The sequence below is a fragment of the Vespula vulgaris genome, chromosome 10 (genome assembly GCF_905475345.1).
Source record: "Vespula vulgaris chromosome 10, iyVesVulg1.1, whole genome shotgun sequence".
NCBI lineage: Eukaryota > Metazoa > Arthropoda > Insecta > Hymenoptera > Vespidae > Vespula > Vespula vulgaris.
The window spans coordinates 1,652,501-1,675,000 of NC_066595.1; the positions used below are offsets into that span (position 1 = coordinate 1,652,501).

Sequence of the window (22,500 nt, forward strand, 5' to 3'; positions counted from 1 at the left end):
GAGGCGAAATATGCCTGTCCAATTAAAAATTACACTGCAATTTGTAGAACGATCAATCCTTTTTTTTTCTTCTTTTTTTTTTATTTTTAATCCTTTGAAGCTTCAAAAGTTCATAAAGGAAAACGACAAAGTGCTCGGAGGATTGAAAATAATTAAATTAATGATACGAGTAAAGAAATTTGACTTGTGTGAAATAATAATATAAATTTTCATATATTGGATTTGAATTAAATTCAGTTTCGATTCGAAATTCATCGATGTGTTTATCTTCTAATAATAGCAGATTTTCGTTATCTCGTAACAATCGTAGTTATACGTAAGTTCCGAAAGAGAGAGAGAGAGAGAGAGAGAGAGAGAGAGAGAGAGAGAGAGAGAGAGAGAGAGAGAGAGAGAGAGGAAATGCCTAAAGTCGACATTTAGACGGCCGTGGGCGAATAGAATACGCGCCATTAAATTTCGAATCGCACGAAAAGCAACGCATTTAAGTATATCTATATACTCTCACCAAAAAGGGAACGGAAAATTAGCAATTGAAATCGACTCCGTGCTCATAGTTAAAATATGAAATTGAAATGATAGATCCGTTTTCTCGTTGAACGAAAAGAGAATAAGATCAACGGAGAAACAAAAAATATTTTCATTTCGAAAGTACGAGGATGTGTTTCTTTCTTTCTTTCTTTCTTTTTTTTTTCACAATTTTTTTTCGTTCGTAAAATTACCATTAAATGTTTTTATTTCCTATACGTACATATTAATAACGAACGGACACGTTTCTGTATAAGTTATAATTATATTGGCCTTTCGATCCGTTCGTATTTAATGAAAAACAGTATTTCGCATAACATAAAATAAAATTATTCGGAATATAAACGATGTAGCACGTGGTTAATGCCGTTAAATTAATGATATTTTCGACGTACGATCATGAATTTAATCCAAACCGAAAATTCATCCTCGAATGAAAACGCTCACGTAATTAACGACCGATTTAATCGTAATTTTCTTGTAGTAATTTCTAGATGCTGTAGGAAATACAAGGATAGACTCGGAGAGTATTCATTTTCGAGATTTTCTCGAATTATATTGAATATTCGATTATATAAGTGTGTATATATATTTATATTTATATAATATATGAATATAATATATATATATATATACACACATACAGATATACGCACACAAATACATATGTATTTTTGATGAAAATCGAGAGAGACGATTCGAAATATTACTAGATTCAATTTTAGTTTGAAAATAATACCAGAAACTCTGTGCTTACGAAAGCTCGTTCTCTCGTTAACGTATATTATACTAAACGACAGATAGACAGATAGATAGACAGACAACGAAACGATAATACTATATATTTTGGAAAATAATTTCAATTGTATCTAAATAGTATATATTTTAATATCTATTTAAATCCTACGTATGACGTGAGCAAAGATCGAATTATAAAAAAAAAAAAATGAAACACAAATATATTCACATATTTATAATACACGTGCAAGATTTATATACTTTATTTACCGACAACAGGTGTTTCGAAGAAGAAAAAGAAGAAAAAGAAGGCCGAACGATTTCATCGAAATTTTCTCGTCCGTAAAAAAAGAAAAAAAAAATAAAAATAAAACAAAATAACAAACGAATCGTAAATACAGAAAAACAACAAAATAAATAAAAAACATTTGCGAGGTGCGATAAGTGCATATGAAAAAAACAAAAAACAAAAAAGAAATAAAAAAAAAAATTACTTCATCGATCGCGAAGACGTCGAAATTATTATTACGATAACGAAATTTCTTTTTTGAAAAGTTTCGTTTTTTTTTTTTTCATTTTATATTTCCACTTTAACAAGTTATTAGCATAATTCGCGATAATAATCTCACGATCGCGACGGTAAGGCGACTAAAAATATAAAAGTCGTCTGGAGTTTGCGTGAGCGTGAAACAATTAAAGCGTATCCCGTAATTACCATGAAGCCAATCACGCGAGTTGCGCCCGTTCGTAGGTAGTTTAATTTTTTTTTTCTTCTTCTCTTTTTCTTCTTTCTTTTTCCATAATCTCCGATGAGAGCACGCGATACCGTGACGACTAAACTTTTAACTATTGGCCTTTATTACTTACTCATGATAATCAAGGTCGAAAATAATCGAAACGCTATGTCTCACTCTAGATTTTATCCCGACGCGATAATCGCTTTAAATTAATTAACAATATACTTTCTTCTTTTTTAATAAATTCCAATTATTTTTCCATCTTGCATTTTTCTATACGAAGAGACAAATTTACACCGACCAGTTAATTTATCATTATTATTACATCGCATTTACTCCTCATTCTTTTATATCTCTATTTTAATATAATTTTCTTTTTAATGTTAATATAGTTTAATTGTTATTTGTTATTTGTAGTATCCTCGGAGTGTAACTGGTTTTATCAATGATTGTTATATTTTCTTTTTATCCTACTTTATTATCGTATCATATGTAATCGTTATTATAATAAATGAAAAAGAAATATATATATATATATACATACACGTTTGTTATTTTAGTGTAATAGCGATAAATATCTTTCTCTCTCTCTCTCTCTCTTGTTATTTAACTATAAAGAGACATAACTTTTTTTCTTTCTATCGGTATACCTATCGATCGATAGCTTAGCTAAAAGAAAACACGTATAGTTCATGTAACACCGGTGTACGTAACACACACACACACACACATATACCATAGATAGATATTTCCAATGACGTCACGGGATCACTCTTGACACCTCTGCAAATCCTACCGATCAACTTTTTTCTCATAGATCGTAATTCTCATTTTCTTTTTTTATCATCCACCTCCTATATCTTTCCGTATCGATCTTTCTCTTTTTATCCTTCTCTCTCTCTCTCTCTCTCTCTCTCTCTCTCTCTCTTTTTCTCGGACATTTCCGAGAAAGGACAAATCACGCGTGCTCGTCTCACGAGATTAAAGTCCCTCGTGTTTCTCCGTGGAAATCGTTCGGACGACAAACGACTCCTAATTCGATACTCGATTCTAATCTTCTCGATCTTTTTTTATATGATCCTCATCGAGAAATAGAGAAAGAGAGAAAGAGAGAAAGAGAGAGAGAAAGAAAAAATAATTTTTTAATAACGAAAAATGAAAGAAAACGTAAAAACAGAATAGGGTAGAAACAAAAATTGTACGAACAATCAACAAATTTTATATTTCCTTTTTCTTTTTCTTTTTTCTTTCTTATTTTCTCTTTTTCTTTTACGAAGCATTTTCGACACAAAAAAATATTCACTTCGTCGGACGAAATTAGGATAGGTATATCGAAGTCTCTCGTATTTCCATTCGAGATTCAATAAAATCTCAATGGAATTCGAAGAACGATTCGTCCCTCTTGCTCTCGAAACCCAAACGAACTGCAAACCTACTAAAGGATAACACACACACACATATATATATATCGTTTCGTGAAACCGGGTACCAACAGGGCTATGAAATTTGTTCTCGAAATTTCACCTCCTAGGGGCCAATTCCGAGGTGAAATTAATTTTCAAACTGTCTTAACTTCCTGTCGCGACGCATCACCGACAAACCGAATAGGATTATTGCCCGGGGACAAAATTTCTCGAAAGAATGTTCACGTAGCTTACTTACACGGTGGCAGCTGTTTTAATCGATCCAACGTACTAGACAGAAATTTAAAAAAAAAAAACAAAAAAAAATACGAAACAATCTCTTGATCGAAATTAAACGATTTTTGTATATTATATTAATATTGACGAAAGTAAAAATACGTATAAATTTTTGAAAATTTCGTTTATAATGTATGTGTGTGTGTGTGTGTGTATACTCAACAATTTCAATTTTATGAAATGAGAGAAGATACCCGACAAACTGTCCGACAAATTAAAAATTAGTAAGAAACGATCACTTGACAGAAAAATTAAACAATTTCACAATATATATATATATATATATTTAGTATTACCTAACACAAAAGTACGAAGATTTATAAATATTTGAAAATTTCTATAACATACTGTATACATATATACATAAAACATCATCCTCCATATGCGTACGCGCATATATATACGCACACATATAAAAATATATGCTCAACATTCGATTTTGCAAATTCAAAAAAAAAAAAATCTTAAACCTAACTTTCATGTTGCACATATTTTAATTTGACTATGTTTAGTGGATAAATGGAGAAACATCCTCTATGTAACTTTAACGTAACATTTCTTGTACATGTACACAATACACACACACACAATATTATCTTTATCTAACAACCCTTCTCTATCTCTTTCTCTCTCCCTATTCGTCGCATTACTAATGCGGATCTCGTCTAGAATTGCATTCGTTGGCCTAGTTCACGTCGAACAATTGATCCGCGTGTTGGCGAGCTTTTATGGCTACATACAAGACACACAACTAAGAAGAATGCAACATTTTTCCTTCCTGTGCCACGTGCTCGATATCGTACTACGAATCTTATTCTTTTCCTATTCTCTCTCTCTCTCTCTCTCTCTCTCTCTCTCTCTCTCTATTTTTCTCTTTTCCTTTCTTTCTCTGTTTCTTTCTTTATTCAAATATTTCTCACGAATACATGACATACCTCATGCGATTTCATTGAATTTATATCCTCTTTCCATGGAAAAGGAAAAGGAAAAAGAACTAATATTAAATTGGAAAAGAGAACACAAAAATTGACACATTTCCAACGATAAAAGCCGATAAATTCCAAAGACAAACAGATATCGAGAAATCTTTGACTGAAAACACGTAGGAACTTACTAACGAGAACTTCGTGAAATAATAAAATGAACGTATGTATTTATCTTCGAGATATAAAGAGAAAGAGAGAAAGAGAAGAACGTGCTTCCAATAGCACACGTATATCAGAAAAATCGAAAAATCGAGCACGAACGAATGAGAAACGGAAAGATGTAAGAAAAGAGAAAGAAAGAGAAAGAGAGATCGTGGATAACGGCTCGTATAAACCGAAAGATCGATAGGAAAAATGATTTGTATTGGAATGAGAAAAAGACAAGGGAGGGAATTTACGAGCGAATTGGAATTGAATCTAGATAGATACGTACTTTCTAAAGTTTTGAACGATATAACGACCGAGTTATCTTCGAAAAAAAAAAAGAGAAAAAAAATAGAAGGAAAATAAACAAAAGAGTAAACTTAAGATTGATGAAACAAATTTAATACACACATACATATATATATTTTTTTTATTATCTTGGGTAATGAAAAGCATCAATAATATTTTAACTTTAATCCCTTTTCTCTGTCTTTTTCTTTCTTTCTTTCTCTTTTAAACATTCTTAGAAAATCTCATTTCGTTAAAATTTACAATGGAACAACTTTTTGAAAAGAGTTAAAGAAACCTAAGAAAAAATTAATCATGACTAGAAAAATTTGGGATCAACGGAGCTCTCATCTATTATTTATTTCTAATTGATTAGTAGAACCGAGCGATCTAACTTTTCGTACGTAAGAGTTGGAAGATAGATAAAAGGGCCAATTCGTGTTAACAAGCACGTATCAGTTAATGGAACACGTATCTTAGGAAGATACGAAGAAAGAAAAATCGGAAAAAGAAAGGGACCAAACGAACGAAGAAGAAGAAGAAGGAGAAGTAGAAGAAGAAGAAGAAGAAGCAGAAGTAGAAGAAGTAGAAGAAGTAGAAGAAGAGAAAAGTCTCGGACAGTCGAAAGAGAAAGAGACAGATAGACGGACAGAGAAAGAAAGAGAAAAGTTCTCTTTCGGAAATTGGATCTCTCTCTCTCTCTCTCTCTCTCTCTCTCTCTCTCTCTCGTTGGATAATTTACGAGACACTAAGGAAATTCAGACACGAACGTGCATCTTTCTCTTCATCCTCCACCTCTTCTTCTTCTTCACCTCTTCTTCACGTCTTATTGCCAAAAAAAAAAAAAAAAAGAAAAAATTGTGGTTGCAAAAGTAACGTTGTTTAACGACGTTGAAATGTACAGTTAAATGAGACGTTCCTCGATACATCGATAGATCGAAAACGACGATGAACGAAAAAAGAAAATTACGAAAAAAAAGCTTACACCATTTACTTTACCAACGCGAAATTTTTTCTTTTTCTTTTCTTTTTTTTCTTTTTTTTTTTTTCTTATGTATCCTTACGACATTTTTGTTATTTTTTTTTTTCAGGCGAATTGAAATTTCCTTCTCGCCTTCCAAAAATATATATTTTTACCTATCGATTATATAAACAATGCGGTTAAGATTGCCGTATTTAAAGTTAAGGTGAAAAGTCATGGAAACGTTAAGAGAAATCGAAGAAACGATAATATCGTATCTAATAAAATCCTAAATGTGCCGAACACTCCGCCAAGAACTTATTGGTTTGGCATCATGACCAAGTTTTATAATCATACTTTGATATCGTATAAACGCCGATTCCATTCGAGAGATTCTCAAGGAAAATCGGTTAGGTCGATATGGTCGTCTTTTTCGATGACTAAAAGAAAAATCGTGACTGCTGTCGAGCTCGATTTTCTCCTTTATTCTTATCTTTTTTCTTTTCCTTTTTCTTCCTTCCTTTCTCTCTGTTTTTCTTTTCTTTTGTTTATTCAACAGACAAGCCGTCGACAAATATCTCTTTAATATTTCTTTAATATTTCTTTCTCGTGCTATGTCACGCGCGAATTCGCACGTTTTATTTAGATATAATTTTTTAAATTAGATAATGTATTTAAGTACATAATAAATTATTGAAATGAATCTTCGATATATATATATATATATATATATATATATATATATATACACGTGTATATACACACACACACACGCACGCATATGCTTTTTCGTTGGAATTTATGATATGAACGTGATTATAAAATATGTGAGACAGTTTTTGTTTGAAGAAATTCTCTTTGAAGCGAAAGAAATAAAAGAAAGGTTAATTATGAAAATGTCCAACAATTCTCTTCTCGTTTTGTTTGATTACTAAAAAGAAAAAAAAAAGAAGAAAAAGGAAAAGAAGAAAAATGAGAATGATATATTATTATACCAGTATCATAATTGCAAAAGTTTTTCTTCAACAAAATAAAAAAAACAGAAGAAAGATAAAAAAAAAGTACCCACGCTATTTCTCTTGCAAAATAAAACTTCTGTAACGAACGTGAAATAAATGATTAAAAAAGAAAAAAAAAGGAAAAAAAAAAGAAAGAAAAGTAATAAAAAAACCACTTGAAAGCAACTAAAAACAAAAAAAAAGAAATTGAAAAAATACAAAAACAAAAATTTGATTTTTTCAGCAACGTTATCCGCGACCATTCTCAAAGCTCCTCCTCCTCCGTCGTTTGCGTTCTCTGATATTCTCGATTTACCAACAGCGTGTTTCAAATTCGAGATGAAATGTTCCGATCCAAAAGAGCGTCTGTCACGTGCAAATCTGTAGAGAGCTAGTAGTTTGATTACATTTCAGGGCGTAAGAGGAATATCTAACCCTTTCGATCTTTCCTGTCCAAGACATAGATCACGTACATATATACATATACATAGAGAAAACATTAATTAGTTATTAAACTTTAAAATTAACGAACTTTGAAATAACGAGACGCCGAAAGCTTCGAACGAACGTGCCTAATCGTTTGTCATAATCAATCCTTTAGAAAAGTATTATTAATCTTATTTTCGAATTCCTATTTTATTTTCTATTAAATTCTATTAAAAATAATTAAATTTTCCCTTAGAGAAAGAGAGATAGAGAGAGAGAGAGAGAGAGAGAGGAGGAGGAGAGTAAGGGAGAAAGTTCCTAATTATAAATTATAAAAGTAATTTGGCTTAATAAAATTATAGAATTAGCAACTTGAACTAGAAAGTTTTCGTTGAGTCGAAAGAAAAGGGGAAAACAAAAAAAAAAATGTGGGAAAGAAAAGGAGAAAAAATATACGTCGCATGAAATGGAACCAAAAAAAAGAGAAAGAAAAAAAAAAAGAAATGTAGGTTAGGGGGAAAAAAGACAAGTACATTTATGTCGCAATTCGAAGAAACGAGAGAAGTCAATGCTCTCTCTCTCCTTCTCTCTCTCTCTCTCTCTCTCTCTATCTATCTCTCTCTCGTATCATATTGTCGTAAATATCGAATGTCAAAGAAACGACGATATCCGTAGATACGAGCTCGTAAGGGCGCAATCCAGAGTTGTGTGCGTGCATGTGCATACGTATGTGCGTGTGTACATGTGTATGTTAAGTACTCGCCCGAATGTGGAGACATACTACTCTTCTACCACGCAAAAGGCCTCACGGGAATGAACAACTATGCTTCGTTTTATGGTAGCGCGCATAAATTGTCACTTCTTTACGGCATTCCAATGAGTCGCCTACCGGGAATTGATTTTCCACTATATATAGGGTATACCTTGTTAAAAAAAGTCGAATCAATTATGAAAATCGTTCTCCCTTTTTTTTGCGTGTTTTTTTTTTTATCTTCCAACAACAATTCTTAGATGATTATATAGCAAATCTTCCATTATAGATATATATTTTTTCAAGTTTTTGATATATATATATATATATATATATATATATGTTTCTTTTTTGTACGTTCACTTTGTATACGAGATATACATGTAGAAATTATTTATTCATTTATTTATTTATTTGTTTATTTATTTTTCTTTTCTCGCCTTATAACTTCAATATTCAAGAATTGATAAAAATCATTAGGAATTTCATAAAATCGATGATAGAATCGGCACGATAATTAATGTTCTTTCATCGTAGAAAGTGAACGTAGAAAAGAATTACGAGAATCGTGGAATTGTCGAGTCCCCGATACATCGAAACCTCGTAAATTTCGTTGGATGTCGTTACGAGATGGTTGTTAGAGTCACGTTGGAATGCGATTTCTTTCGCTTTCCTCGGATAAAACCTCTTTCGACCGATCGATCGATCGATCGAAGGACGATTCTATATGTATATGTGTATGTATGTATGTATATACGGCAATAGTAACCGTAGAGCAATATTATATATATATATATATATATATATATATATATATATATATATATCCGAAATTAAATGCTAACAATTCTCGTTATAATTATTGATCGTCCACATCTTTTCGTTCTATGATCGAAATTATTGCGAGTCGAGTATAATACGACAGACGAATGAATCCTAAAGCATTCGTACACGCAATAAAGACATGTATACATGTATGTATGTGTCTCTGTGTGTGTATATATCTGTATACATAAATATGATATATAGAATAATACTATTCATATCTTCTGTTAAAGGTCAGAGAGTACGAAAATGGAAGCATAAATGTTATTAATCAAAAGCGTTATAGAAGGCGTGGAGATAATAATTTACCACATATATACCTCAATTAGTTAATGGGTAGATATAGCTATTAACAAGTAGAATCTTGAACAAACAATATTTGATATATATATATATATAAACACACACACACACACATATTTTATACATTCGAAAAATAATTCCTATTTATTCACGTATTTATCAATATTTATCGTCCACTCTTTTTTTTCTTCGTACCGACTATGAAAAAAAAAAAAAAGGGAAAACCATTTCGAAAATAATTACTATATTGTAGCCAGTTGCCATCGTCGAATAAACAAATATCGATAACGTGACACTCGAGGTCGATTTTTATTTTGTAAATAAGATAACGAATCTATTCGTGTCTTTCGTTTTGTTCTGTTCTTTTTTTTTCGTTTTCTTTATTTATTAATTTCTTCTCTTTTTATATATGTAAATATCGTATAGGTAAACTTTCATACGATATAAATTTACTTTTTATATTAGACAAATCTTATTTACGGACACACGATTAACATAATACATCAATTTATAAGATAGAGAGAAAAAGAGACAGACAGACACAGAAAAAGAGAGAGAGAGAGAGAGAGAGAAAGAGAGAGAGAACCGTTCATAAATGCAATAAACAAGAACGATATTATTTCAGATCTAGTCTGCCCACTCTAATCCGTATTCACTAGAAACCGACGACTTACGAGTGATTACTTTACTTGCGCAATTACAAATTATCATCTTGTTCTGCGAATATATATATATATATTATATCATGGCACAAATAGTGCAGTACAACTTACTATCTCAGCAAGAATCGACGCTTACTGCAACGAACGACCACATCCGTTTGGATAAACACGAATAAGCTATATTCCAGTATCTCTAAAAACCATGACGAAAGAGTATCGTTTATGCTAAAGATAGCTTGCCAGTCTTCGTCTTATTATGAATATTAATAATCGCACTTAACATCGTTTTAAGAAATTATTTTTTTTACCCAATCGAAAGTATAATATAATGCATCTTTAAAAAGGAATGCGTTCGTTCTGACAAATCCAAATAGATTCTTTATTATTAAAAGAAACGAAAAAAGAAAAGAAAAGAAAAGAAAAGAAAAGAAAAAGAAAAAGAATGCATAATTTCATCCATTAAAAAGTAATCGATATAAGAGGATCAACAATGATTACTTTATACGTCGCAAGAGAAGCAATAAAATTATTCCTTTATTTTCCCTTTCTTCCTTCCTATCTTCTTTTTCTTCGTTTTATCTCTGATCGATACGCTTCATTAATTATTTTAATAATAATAATAAAAAAGAATTATAATAACAATAATAATAATAAAAATAATACGATTAATAATAATAATAATAATAATAATAATAATAATAATAATCTCTGATACTCAACAATCTTTTTCCAAGAGAAACAAAACAAATTTCTCATCTATCTTTTTTCCTTTCTATCTTCTTTCTCTTCTTTTTATCTCTCACCGATACTCTCACTAATAACAATAAGAACAATAACAATAACAAAAATAATAAAAATAATAATAATCTCTGATTCTCAAAAATTTTTTCCAAAGAGAAACAAAAATTTCTCTTTTTTTCTCTTTTTTCTCCTTTTCAACAAAATCTCTCTTTTTCTCAAAAATCCACTTTTTCTTTTTCTTTCTCTCTATTTTTCTTTTTATAATACATATCTCACCGTTGCACCTCACTAATAAGACTCATTCGTCTCGACATTAACGAAAAGAAGAGAGTGTAGAGATGCTCGTGTGAACGACAAAGAAGGTACTAACTAGCTTCTCTTCTTCTTCTTCTTCTTCTTCTTCTTCTTCTTCTTCTTCTTCTTCTTCTTCTTCTTCTACTTCTACTTCTTCTATTCGTCCTTCAGCGCAGCCTCCAGCTTGGCACGTAATTCAAAGATCCACAAACGCAGTGCGGAAGCTTAATCGACGAGCAAACTTCTCGTCTTTCTGCCAGCACTTCGCTTTTGCCGTCTAACCACCTCCCCTTCTCCTTCTCCTTCTTCTCCTTCTCCTCTTCTTTCTCTTTCTCCTCCTTTTTCTTTCTTTTTCTTTTAGATCATCTTCCCCCTTTTCATTTCTTTATTTCTCTCTCTTTCTCTCTTTCTATCCATCGTATTCTTCTTCATCTGGTGAACTTTGTTCCGATCAGTTAGCACTCGAATTATCGAAACTCCGAAACGAATCACAAAGAACAATATTATCGTTCCTGTATGTGTACGTATTCCTGTGTGTGTGTGTGTAAACATATATATATATGTGTGTGTGTGTATGTATATAAAAAATATTATATATTTTCACCTACCAGTAGGTGAAGTGAAAATTCTTTTTCTTTTTCCTTAAGTGTTTTCTCGATTTTCCTGATAACCTAGTTTTTGAATGAATCTACACTTTTTCTTATCAATTGTTAATTTATAAAAAGAATATATATATACATACATACGTACATTAATACATACATATATACATCCATACATCGTACACACACATAGATATATATATATATATATCCACTATAGCTATAGATATGTCAAAGTCTCACAATTATGATAAAATATATATATGGTGTGTATATATACATGCATGTATGTATGTATGTACGTATGTATGTATGTATGTATATACGTACTATAGATCACTATCCCAAAACTCTTAAAGTTCCCTTAATAGTAAACTCGACGATCGAGCCGTCCCTTAAATCCGTCCATGACACTTCGTTTCCACTGTTACAATGGGTCATCGGCCAAGTCGAACTCAAGCGTCGAGACTTCGTGATTTAACCATTCCCGTACGATTAGATTAATAATCGATTAGAAGCCGCGACGTCTCTAATCTACTCTCGCATTCACGTACAAACTCGTTGTTGTTATCATACTTGTATTATAATGTCAATGAATCATTTGCGTGTCGTCGTATTAATAATTTGAAAGAAGGAAAAAAGAAACAAAACAGAACAACACAAAATAAAAATAACGAGGAAAAAAAAAAGAAAACGAAAGATTCTTCGATAGCTCTCTCAAAATATCACGAATCTACTTATTTTCAAGCGCTTGTATCGATGATCTTGTGTTTTGCATTAATAATGTATTTTTAAAAAAAAAAAAAAAAAAGGGAAGGAAATTAAAGGGAAACAAAAAAGAAAGAAAAAAAAAATAAAGAAGAAAGGAAATATTTTTCGAAGCTTTTCAAATCTCTTTAAATACTTGCTTTCGAGTGCGTGTATCAACAACGCGAGTTGTTGATATATAATAACGTAAAAGAGAGAATATGAGAGAGAGAAAGAAAGAAAAGAAATGAAAAAACAAAAACAAAACAGAATATTTTTCCAAAGCTTTTAAAAACGCGTATATTACCTATCGAATCGCTCTATGATGGATACTCTCTATTCACGTAAGAAACAATGGTGTATGAATGTCACATCGATGATACATACATACATACATACATATACATACATACATACATATATATATATATATATATATATATATATAAAATCGAGAAGAAAAAAAAAAGAAGAACAAAAAATATCTGTTCAAAAAGCTTTCAAAAAATCAGAATCCAATTATCGAAGATGGTAAATTGTTAACGTTTCCATTATTAAACGCGAGAAAGAGAAAGAGAGATGACAACAAAAGGAAAAAAGAAAGAGAAAGAAAGCAAAAAATAAAACAGAAATTTGAAATTAAACAACCGATTCGAATTCGACGATTTCGACGATTTCGACGATCTCGACGATCTCGACGATCGCGTTACTTACTGTTTCCGGCTCGCATCAGTACCGGAGACAGACTCAACAGCCACCGGTGCTCTCCGCTTCGGTACTACGTAACGTATACGGAGTTTGGACCGTCCGCATGCTTCTACCACCACTACCACCACCACCATCATCTCTCCCCCCACCCCATCTCATTCTCTCTCTCTCTCTCTCTCTCTCTCTCTCGCTAACACCTCCTCCTTATCCACTCTTACATATTTACTCGCTTACTCGATTCCTCTATGTCTCTATCCAATACGTTCATTTCGATAAGATTATCGATCAACGATAAAAGTGACAAAAGTGAATATACAAATATACAATGGATATGTTTTAACGATAACGAGGAAGGAATAAATTCTTTTGGAATAATTTTCGATCATTATTACTACAGGCTACAGTCAAAAGTTTGTTGTATTATTTTTTATGATGTTCTCGTTTAACGATTTTTATGATCTGAATGAGAAACTTTTGAAAAAAAAAAAGAGAGAGAGAGAGAGAGAGAAAATAAATCAATTAATTAAATCGCGATTGGTCCGATTGATTTTTTTTTTCTCTTCCCTCTCCTACTTTGATTTTTTTATACGTTTATATACGTTCATTCGTTTTTTCGTTCAAAGGTCGAAATCAAGAAAGTGTGATTACAATGTCAGAAAAAAAAGAATTCTAACTCGTGCTTATGTTTTGTTCACTACTTGGTCATCTTTGCGTGCGTCTATCTATATCTTTTCTTTTTTTGTATTTCTTTTTTTGTACGTTTGTTTATCGAGACGACACGGACAAAGAAATATTTCTGATAGATCGATAGATAGATTATCGCGGTATATTCTTCTATATAATAATGTCGACGTGTTGATGATACAGAAGAACGTAAATCACAACGATGCATGCCATAACGCAGAGAGAAATGTCACGTTACGCTATTGTAAACAATTTTCTTTTTATATTGATTATATACTTCTCAAATATTTTACAAAAAGTTCGACCCTTCAGACACGTCTTACGTATGCCTGAGTAAACCTAAAATTTTTCTATTTTATGATAGATACATCATTATTCCGAATATAAAAGTTTTTTTTTTCTATTTATTTATTTATGTATTTATGTATTTATTTATTTATTCATTTATTTATTTATTTATTCATTCATTCGTGTCCTCTTATATTCGTATATGCAATCTAATAAACGTGTGTACTCTGTTCCCGACAATATTCAATTTTCTACGAGAATAAATTTTAATATAACGCTGAACGAAAGATAGAGATCACTTTTTCTTTTCTTTTTCTGGATATCGTATTATAAAGAAAAAAGAAGAAAAAAAAAAGAAGAAAAAAAAAGGAAAGAAAGAAAGGACAAAAAACCTCGTGATAATAATAACTGATCTTATCGAAAAAATTATTCTGAAATTTTTTCTAGGTATGTAAAGAGAGAAAAAAAGAAAATAGAACCTACTCATTACAATTTCTTATCAGCGAAGAAATTTCTAAAATTTTCTTTCGATAAAAAAAAAAAAAAAAGCACAAAAAGGAAGAAAGAAAAATATAATGAGAAAAAAAAAACAGAATGAAAAAAATTCCCTTTTATATCTATGATATTTTCAACATAACGAAATGAAATACATGCATACATACATACATACATACACGTGTGTTTTATATATACATACTTGATCTAGAAACGTTGTAATCCAATGATACATTAATCAAAGTAAGTAAGTAAGTAAACGCGTAAGTAAGTACTTACATACTTTTCACGCGAATTCGTGAAAATGGAAAAGAGAAAAGATTCCTATCTCATTTATTTCGAGCATCGTTTAAATTACTTTTCCTTTTTTCCTTCTTCTCCCTTTTTTCTTTTTTTTTATCTTTTTTGATACTTTTTCATCCCCCTCCACTACCCCTTTATCTTCTCATATGTATCCCCTTTGTTCTTTTCTCGAAGCGTTTCGCGTAACACGCTCGAATGCGTTTCTTATAGAAGGGATACTTTAATGCGCCAAGAAACGATCGTAACTTTTTTTTTCCGAAGGAATGAAAAGAAAAAGAATCAGAAGCAAAAAAAAAAAAAAGAAAAGAAGAAGAAGAAGAAGAAGAACGTCTTCTTTTCGTGGTATTACTCTTGGCAATATGCCACTTAAATTTATGTACCACAATTAATGGGGGACCATCAGTGTTATATTCTATGTAATGAAGCTGTTTCAAATTGTTCCCAGAAGAGATAAGGCAAGTGGATTTTCTAAAAAGATACAATAAAAAGAAAAAGCAACGAAAGAAGAAACGGATAAAAGCGAATCTTTCCTTTTAATTTCTTTCTTTCTTTTTTTTTTTTTTTTTTTTCAAACAATTTGTCATAATAAAATTTCTATCAACGAAAAAGGATTTGTCACTTTATTACTCAAAAGCGAATGGATTTTTTTCGCATTCCTTTTCTTCCTTGTTTGGTTATTAAGAAAATTTATCTACTGGATTTCTATCAATAAAAATCGTGTCTATAACTATCGCTGTTCGTCGAAGCTTGATTTAAATTGATTTTCAAAAGCGCTACTTAAGGATGCGAACGGAGTCCTTTTTTCTTCTCTTAAGACGAATTCGTGAAACAAATATCTTTTGAAAAAAACATGATGGATTTCTTTGTAATTGTTTGATAGAAGAAAAGAATTAAAAAAAAAAAGAGAGAAAAAAGAAAAAATAAACAGAAAAAAGTAACGATAATAAACGTTAGTCATCGTGGTGAGATGCTCGACGTGGGAATAAAAAAGAAAAGGAAGAACGGGAAAAATGAGAGAGAAAAAAGAGAAAGAGAGAGAGAGAGAGAAAGAGAGAAAGAGAAAGAGAGAAAGAGAGAGAGAGAGAGAGAGAGAGAGAATCACCTGTGCTATTAAGAGTGTAATAATCTCGTAGAAGCTGGCCGTAACGTTGATACGCCTTTCTCATTTGCATAGACGTACGACAAAACGCCAGCAGATGTTTCTGAGCAAGCACACCATCACCAACGTCTGGTAATTATTAACGTCATCGCGGTGTTCCAACGTGTCGTCATCACAACCTTACGATTAATGTTGAACAAACATGATATATGACCGAGCATTATACCTTTCACTATATTTTTTCTATCGTTCTTCTTATATTATATCTCCTCTTAACCACAAGAATCGTCAAGGATTATAGAATTTATCGAAACTTTGTCACGATCCTTTAATTATCTATATTTATAAAAAATAAAAAAATAAATAAATAAATAAATTATGATCTGTAATTTATAATCCTTTAATCTATTATTCTTTTTCCATTAATTATAATAGAAAATATTTCTCTCTTGAAATATCCACTTATATTTTATATATATATATAAAATTTATTTGTTTATTTATTTAATATATTCATAGCATATATATATATGTAGTATTTATAATACTATATATAGTCTTTATATAAATCATAATTCATATAAAATATTAATATAAGATAATTTATTTATTATCTACATATATATATATTTATTTATTTATTTATAATAAGTAAACGATCAGTTTGGATAAGCAACATATAACAAAGTTTGGACTCGCATAAAAAGAAGTTCGTTAGAGTAAACGATGTGCCAAGAGATATATTCGAAACATCAACATGCCAATTATATCCGGTCATCGATCGAATGGCCATGGTACGCTATTGGGATAGCAACTATCCGGAATTACGGAATTCATTTTGACGAATTATCGGATTTCGAGTTACCGCAACCGAACAGCAGGGCTCATCCGCGCTTCATTTTCGAAGCAACTCGATTTTCCATTCTCTTCGATCGTATTCGTATCTTTCGAGATTTCCTTTCACTCTCTCTCTCTCTCTCTCTCTCTCTCTCTCTCTCTCTCTCTCTCTCTCTCTCTCTCTCTCTCTCTTTTTCTTCCTTACCGGAAACTTCAAAGAGATGAATTTCTGTGTTCTTCCACTCGAAATGCATCGAAAACGTACGATAACAAATTTTCGATAAATTCCTAACGAGATGTTCTTTCTGAAATCCCACTGATTTATTTTTATCATACGAATTCTTAGATTTTTATTAAAAAAAAGTACGAAAATAAAATAAAATAAAATAAAATAAAATAAAATAAAAAAGCGCGATAGTAACAAAAGAAATAAAGAGAAAAGAGAGATTTTCAATATAGCTTCGATATAGTTTCGATATTCGTACGAACGAAATAAAACACCCAAAAAAAAAAAATCGAACAAAATAAATAAAACAAGAAAAAAAAATCAGAAAAAAAAGAAAAGAACAAAAAAAGAAAATACGAACTTTATATAGAAAAACTTTAATAGAAAAATTACTTCTTATTCTCTTCCCTTTGTTCTTCCTCTTCTTCTTCTTTTTTTATCAATCGAAGAATAGTTGAAGACGAAGAAGAAGAGGAACAAGAAAAAGAAGAAAAAAGGAAGAAACAAGACGACGAAAAAAAGAAAAATTTCTTACCCGAGAAACACGACGCGACGACGACAAATTATAACGGGTGACATCGAATAATTGCGTACTCAGGCTGATCGCCTAACCGTACTACTACTCGTGCGATCATTTAACAAGCCGTTATCGCAACGAGCGACGCGACGCAACGCAACACGACGCGTCTATCCAGCATTGTTGGATCGTCGGAATTAAAGTTCGACACGTGTAGCAAGTTTGGAACACGATCAACCATTTTGACCCTTAACCATTGCATCCATCGATATCACCTCATAGATGCACTATTAATAATTAATTATAAATTAATAAATTTCCGGTAATAATCGAATAAATTTTTCTTTTCCATTAGAAATATATATATATATTTAATATTAAAACTATAAATATAAGGAATAATCGAATGGATAATTCGCGTCTTTAAATAATTGAAAATTTTCAACATCAATTAGTTATTTCAAGCTTACCGATCAATTGAATAATGCGATTAGTATGACAGTATCTTTGCCTTAATAGAAACTAATCGGTTTATTAACAGGATACGATTCTGAAACGATATTTGTATCATCGTATGTACTTATGGCACATATGTCTTTGTAGATTTGTATCTATCTATCGATCGATATATATATATATATATATATATATATATATATATATATATATATATATGTATGTATGTATGTATATAAATAAAATATATAAAATATATATATATGTACACATATGTATCTATATGTAACAGCATATGTAATGTTGATTTTGCGTAGCAGCTTGCAACATTAATCGCTTATGCGTACAGATCGACGATTAAACATTTAACCATGTACGCGAGTTATCGATGTGAAATACTTGATCCTATAGTTAATTGATGTTATTCCATAATTATATAACGATGTTTTTGTCGAATATGAAGGAAAATAAAAAAGAAAAAGAAAAAAAAAAGAGAGAATAATAAATTGAATCTTTAAGGGAAGAGGAAAAAGAAAAGAGAAAAAGAAAAAAGAAAGAAAAGATTAGAAACGAACCGCAAAAGAATTAGGAATGGGGAAATATATCAAATCTAAAAATCTATTTGGGGATCTATTATCGCGCATAATCATGTTAGATCTCCAAGTAAATAACCTTATTAAACGATCGTGCGAGAAACTCACATAAATGCGTCCATGCGATAACATGAAAAAATATTATGAACGAAAGCTCGATCGTTTAGTCACGCGAAATACGAATTAAAATACTGAACGCGTTTAGTATTAAAATACTGAATCGCTTTGGTAACGTACGTAAGTCGCCTAATCGAATTTATCTCTAAAATACGTCACGATTACGTATTATTTTTGATCGAACTCGTATTACCAATGTCAAAATTTATTCATCGACATTTATTATTTCAAAGAAATATTCATTGTTTGAATTACGTTGAAATATATGAAAATAAAAATTAGATATATTGTGTGTGTGTGTGTGTGTGTGTGTGTGTATAACGTATGTAAATATCTATGTATAACATTATTAAACAATTCATTCTACAGTTCGATATCGTGTATAAAAATATTCTAAATTTAAATGAATATTATTTGTATTATTCGTTTACCTAGATCGAATATTATTTATATTATCATTCAATATAGACATATATATACACACATATATATATATACACATACAATATGTTTATTTTATATATATTATATATATGAAATAAACATAATTATATATATGTAAACTAAACACGTTATATCATATATATATATATATGTATATAAAATATCATTCGAAATTTCATTATTTTCCAATGAGTTAACACTCGCTACTACGACATAATACTCAAAAAGTTTACAAAAGAGACACCGCTCTACTATTCTTCTTGTCATGCTGCAGCAGAGCCAGAGAGAGAGAGAGAGAGAGAGAGAGAGAGAGAGAAAGAGAGAGAAAGGGTCAACCATAGTAGAAGGATACGTTAGGTGAAAAGCTCTCTTTGATGCGCTCCATCGAACCGAAAGCTCTGCGAGCCAATGCAAGCTCAGCGAAGCAGAGACTGACGACCTTTCGTACACGCGGTTAACCTCTATGCATTTTCTCTATCTTCCTTCCTCTTTCCTTCCTTCTTTCCTTCCTTCCTTCCTTCCTTCCTTCCTTCCTTCCTTCTTGCTTCGCATTGTCCCATTTTCCTTATTCCCCAATTAAAAGACGCTTGTCTATCTTAAATTAACGTCGTTATAGGTAACTACTAAATTTATTAAACTTCAATTTCTCAATGTCCTAACAAAAGATTTTATAACAATAAGAAAGAAAAAAAAAAAAAAAAAAAAAAAAAAAGAAATTCGAAAGGAAAAGTAAGATCTTAAGAATCGTGAAAGTAATAAAGAATAAAAAAATAAAAAAAAATAATATTGAACTTCGACACAATTTTACTTGCGTCTATTGATAAATTTATCCATTTTGTATTAATACAATTTTTTAATAGAAACGTTAATATACAAAAAATTACACACAAATATGTATGTATGTATGTATGTATGATGTATGTATGTATGTATAACGATATTGATACGAAACATGATGATAATGAAAGATTTTATACTTAATTACTTGGAAATATCTAAAGGTTAAAGAAAATATATTAAAATGCTAGTTTCGAGATCAAAAGCGCTCGTTATCTATAATGCACACATAATATGACATGTATGTGTGTATACATATTATATATATACACACACACACACACCAAGTAAGCATCGTCACCGTGAGAAATATAGAAGGAAATTAATCCATCGCAAAGTACATCATACATCAGCTTCTCGGTAACATCGAGGAAAGGACATTTGAGACTTGCTTCATGAAGACACATCCTTCGTAGTCGTTCGGATCCTTCACGGATATTCAATAATTTAAAAAGAGATAGCAGTAGATATCGATCGATTCTACTTCCTCTCTCTTTCTCTCTCTCTCTCTCTTTTATGTATCTCACCATCGTTCGTTCGGTTTTCTTTGATGAAAACTTTTTCGTCGAGCATTAAATCGAAATAATCATTACGTAGTGTTTAATGTCTCCTTATTTTTTCAATTGAACTTCGTTATCCATCACTTTCTTATTAAATTTTTATTAATTAATTACAAGCTACGTAATTAATATTAATGTATCACCACGGTACGTAAATAATAAAGTTTCAAGTATAATTAAAAAAAGACAGGTCGGTTTCTTCGTTTCGGTCAAGAACGTTTCGAGTTACTTACAATCTACTAAATATCGATCCACTTTGATATCTACGAGTTAAAAATATCTATTTGCATGTCGAGATGCATTATAGCGAATTAAACGTCCTTTCTCAGTTTACATATACCTCTTTCTCTCTCTCTCTCTCTCTCTCTCTCTCTTTCTCTATCAGTTCTGTTTACGTGTTGCTGCAATAATTGCACTTAACATCGAAGGTCAGGGACGATAGACGAATCTTTTTTCGATTGATTTAAAAAAAAAAAAAAAAATATATACATATACACAACACGCATAATTTGATTTTCGAAAAAAATCGTGTCTATCTCACGTTTCTCGATTTTTCGAAACGAGCAAAACAAAAAATAAAAAATAAAAAAAAAGAAAAGAAACGGAGAAAAAAATCGAAAAATAAAAAGATCGTTAAACGAATAGAGAATTTTATTCGCAGGAGGATCTCCTCTCAAAGTGTCCTCCTCTCGTCGTCGTCATCGTCGTCTGGTTTTATCGTAAAGCGACGGCTCTCTTTAAGCCAGACGCTAAAATTAACGAGGTTGCGGCGTAACGATGGATATTCGCGCGTGCTGAGCTTCTAACGACACAACGTGATAGTAGGAAGCTTTAGAACAGAAGCAACGATGCTTTTGAAGCGACTCGCTAATGGAGCTTAAGTAAGCTCCGAACTCAAAAGGGACTATCTATCGTAGTCGTAGCTTCTCGAGAATAAATTTTCCCGAAAGACAATGATTTCGGCTAACTCGTTCACAAATATGTTTTTTTTTCCATTGGCATTAGTTTTCATCGGAGTTCCGAAAACGAACTGAAAACGTTTCAAATTTCGTATATCTCTACCCACGTTAGTTGTATCTCTAACAAACCGCGTAAAAACGCCCATGTATACGTATACACGCGCATATAGGATATATGTGTGTATGAGTGTGTGTGTGTGTTTATGTATATACAGTTACTGACAAAAGTTAAGAAAAAAAATAATCGCTCGTCCATTTTTATATATTCTTTATCTTGCGAAATATATATGTTGAAATTAAAAATAGCGTAATGAGATAATGTTTCATACATCGTGCTATCTCCTTATAATTATTTTTAGTTTCGACCTATGTATTTCGAAAGATAAAGAATATTGTATAAAAATGGGCGGACTACTACTTTTTTTTTTTTTTAAACTTTCGTCAATAAGTGTACATACATACATACGTACATACATACTTAAACACACACACATACACACATATATATGGTGTAACATAACGTATCAACCTATATACATGTATATAAACCTCGTTCATATTTTCGTACGACATAGAATAAAATAGGATTTCGCCTTTACGTGTGAGTTTCGTGTAAATGTATAATAGAAAAGACCGATACGGTCAGACTCGGCTCAGCTTTGTGTTAAATATCCTGTACAAAGGACGATCTCATATTTCCTACTAAAAACCGACCGACTCATTCGAACAGGATATTTCTTCGCTTATCGATCGATCTCTCCGTCACGATCTTCTGCCTTCCTTCCTTCCTTCATCCTTGTCCGATATTGTATTAATAAAAATTTATTTTCCGATATATTTATTTCGTCCTAAAATTAACGACACAACGATACTTTTCTATTTTTCGCTTTCTTTCTTTTCTTTCTATATTCCCTTCCTTCCTTCCTTTCTTCCTTCCTTTTTTTCTTTC

The 22,500-nt window shown here is 31.1% G+C and overlaps 1 protein-coding gene across 6 annotated transcripts in view; it reads right to left on the reverse strand.

Annotated features, from left to right (window-relative positions):
• The window catches only part of LOC127067147 (uncharacterized), a 93,301-nt gene that overhangs the window by 17,090 nt on the left and 53,711 nt on the right, over positions 1-22,500 (reverse strand). Inside the window, exons 1-2 of one of the 6 annotated variants that reach the window (XM_051001752.1) lie at positions 13,143-13,204; positions 11,062-11,555 (exon numbers count right to left, since the gene is read on the reverse strand). The exons of 3 other annotated variants lie outside the window; for them this stretch is intronic. In XM_051001752.1, the coding sequence (XP_050857709.1) occupies positions 11,062-11,099 (38 nt within the window). In that variant the 5' untranslated portion in view covers positions 11,100-11,555; positions 13,143-13,204. Of the gene's footprint in view, positions 1-11,061; positions 11,985-13,142; positions 13,205-22,500 lie in introns of those variants that run through there. 2 more of the 6 variants (XM_051001751.1, XM_051001750.1) reach the window with 2 other exon arrangements.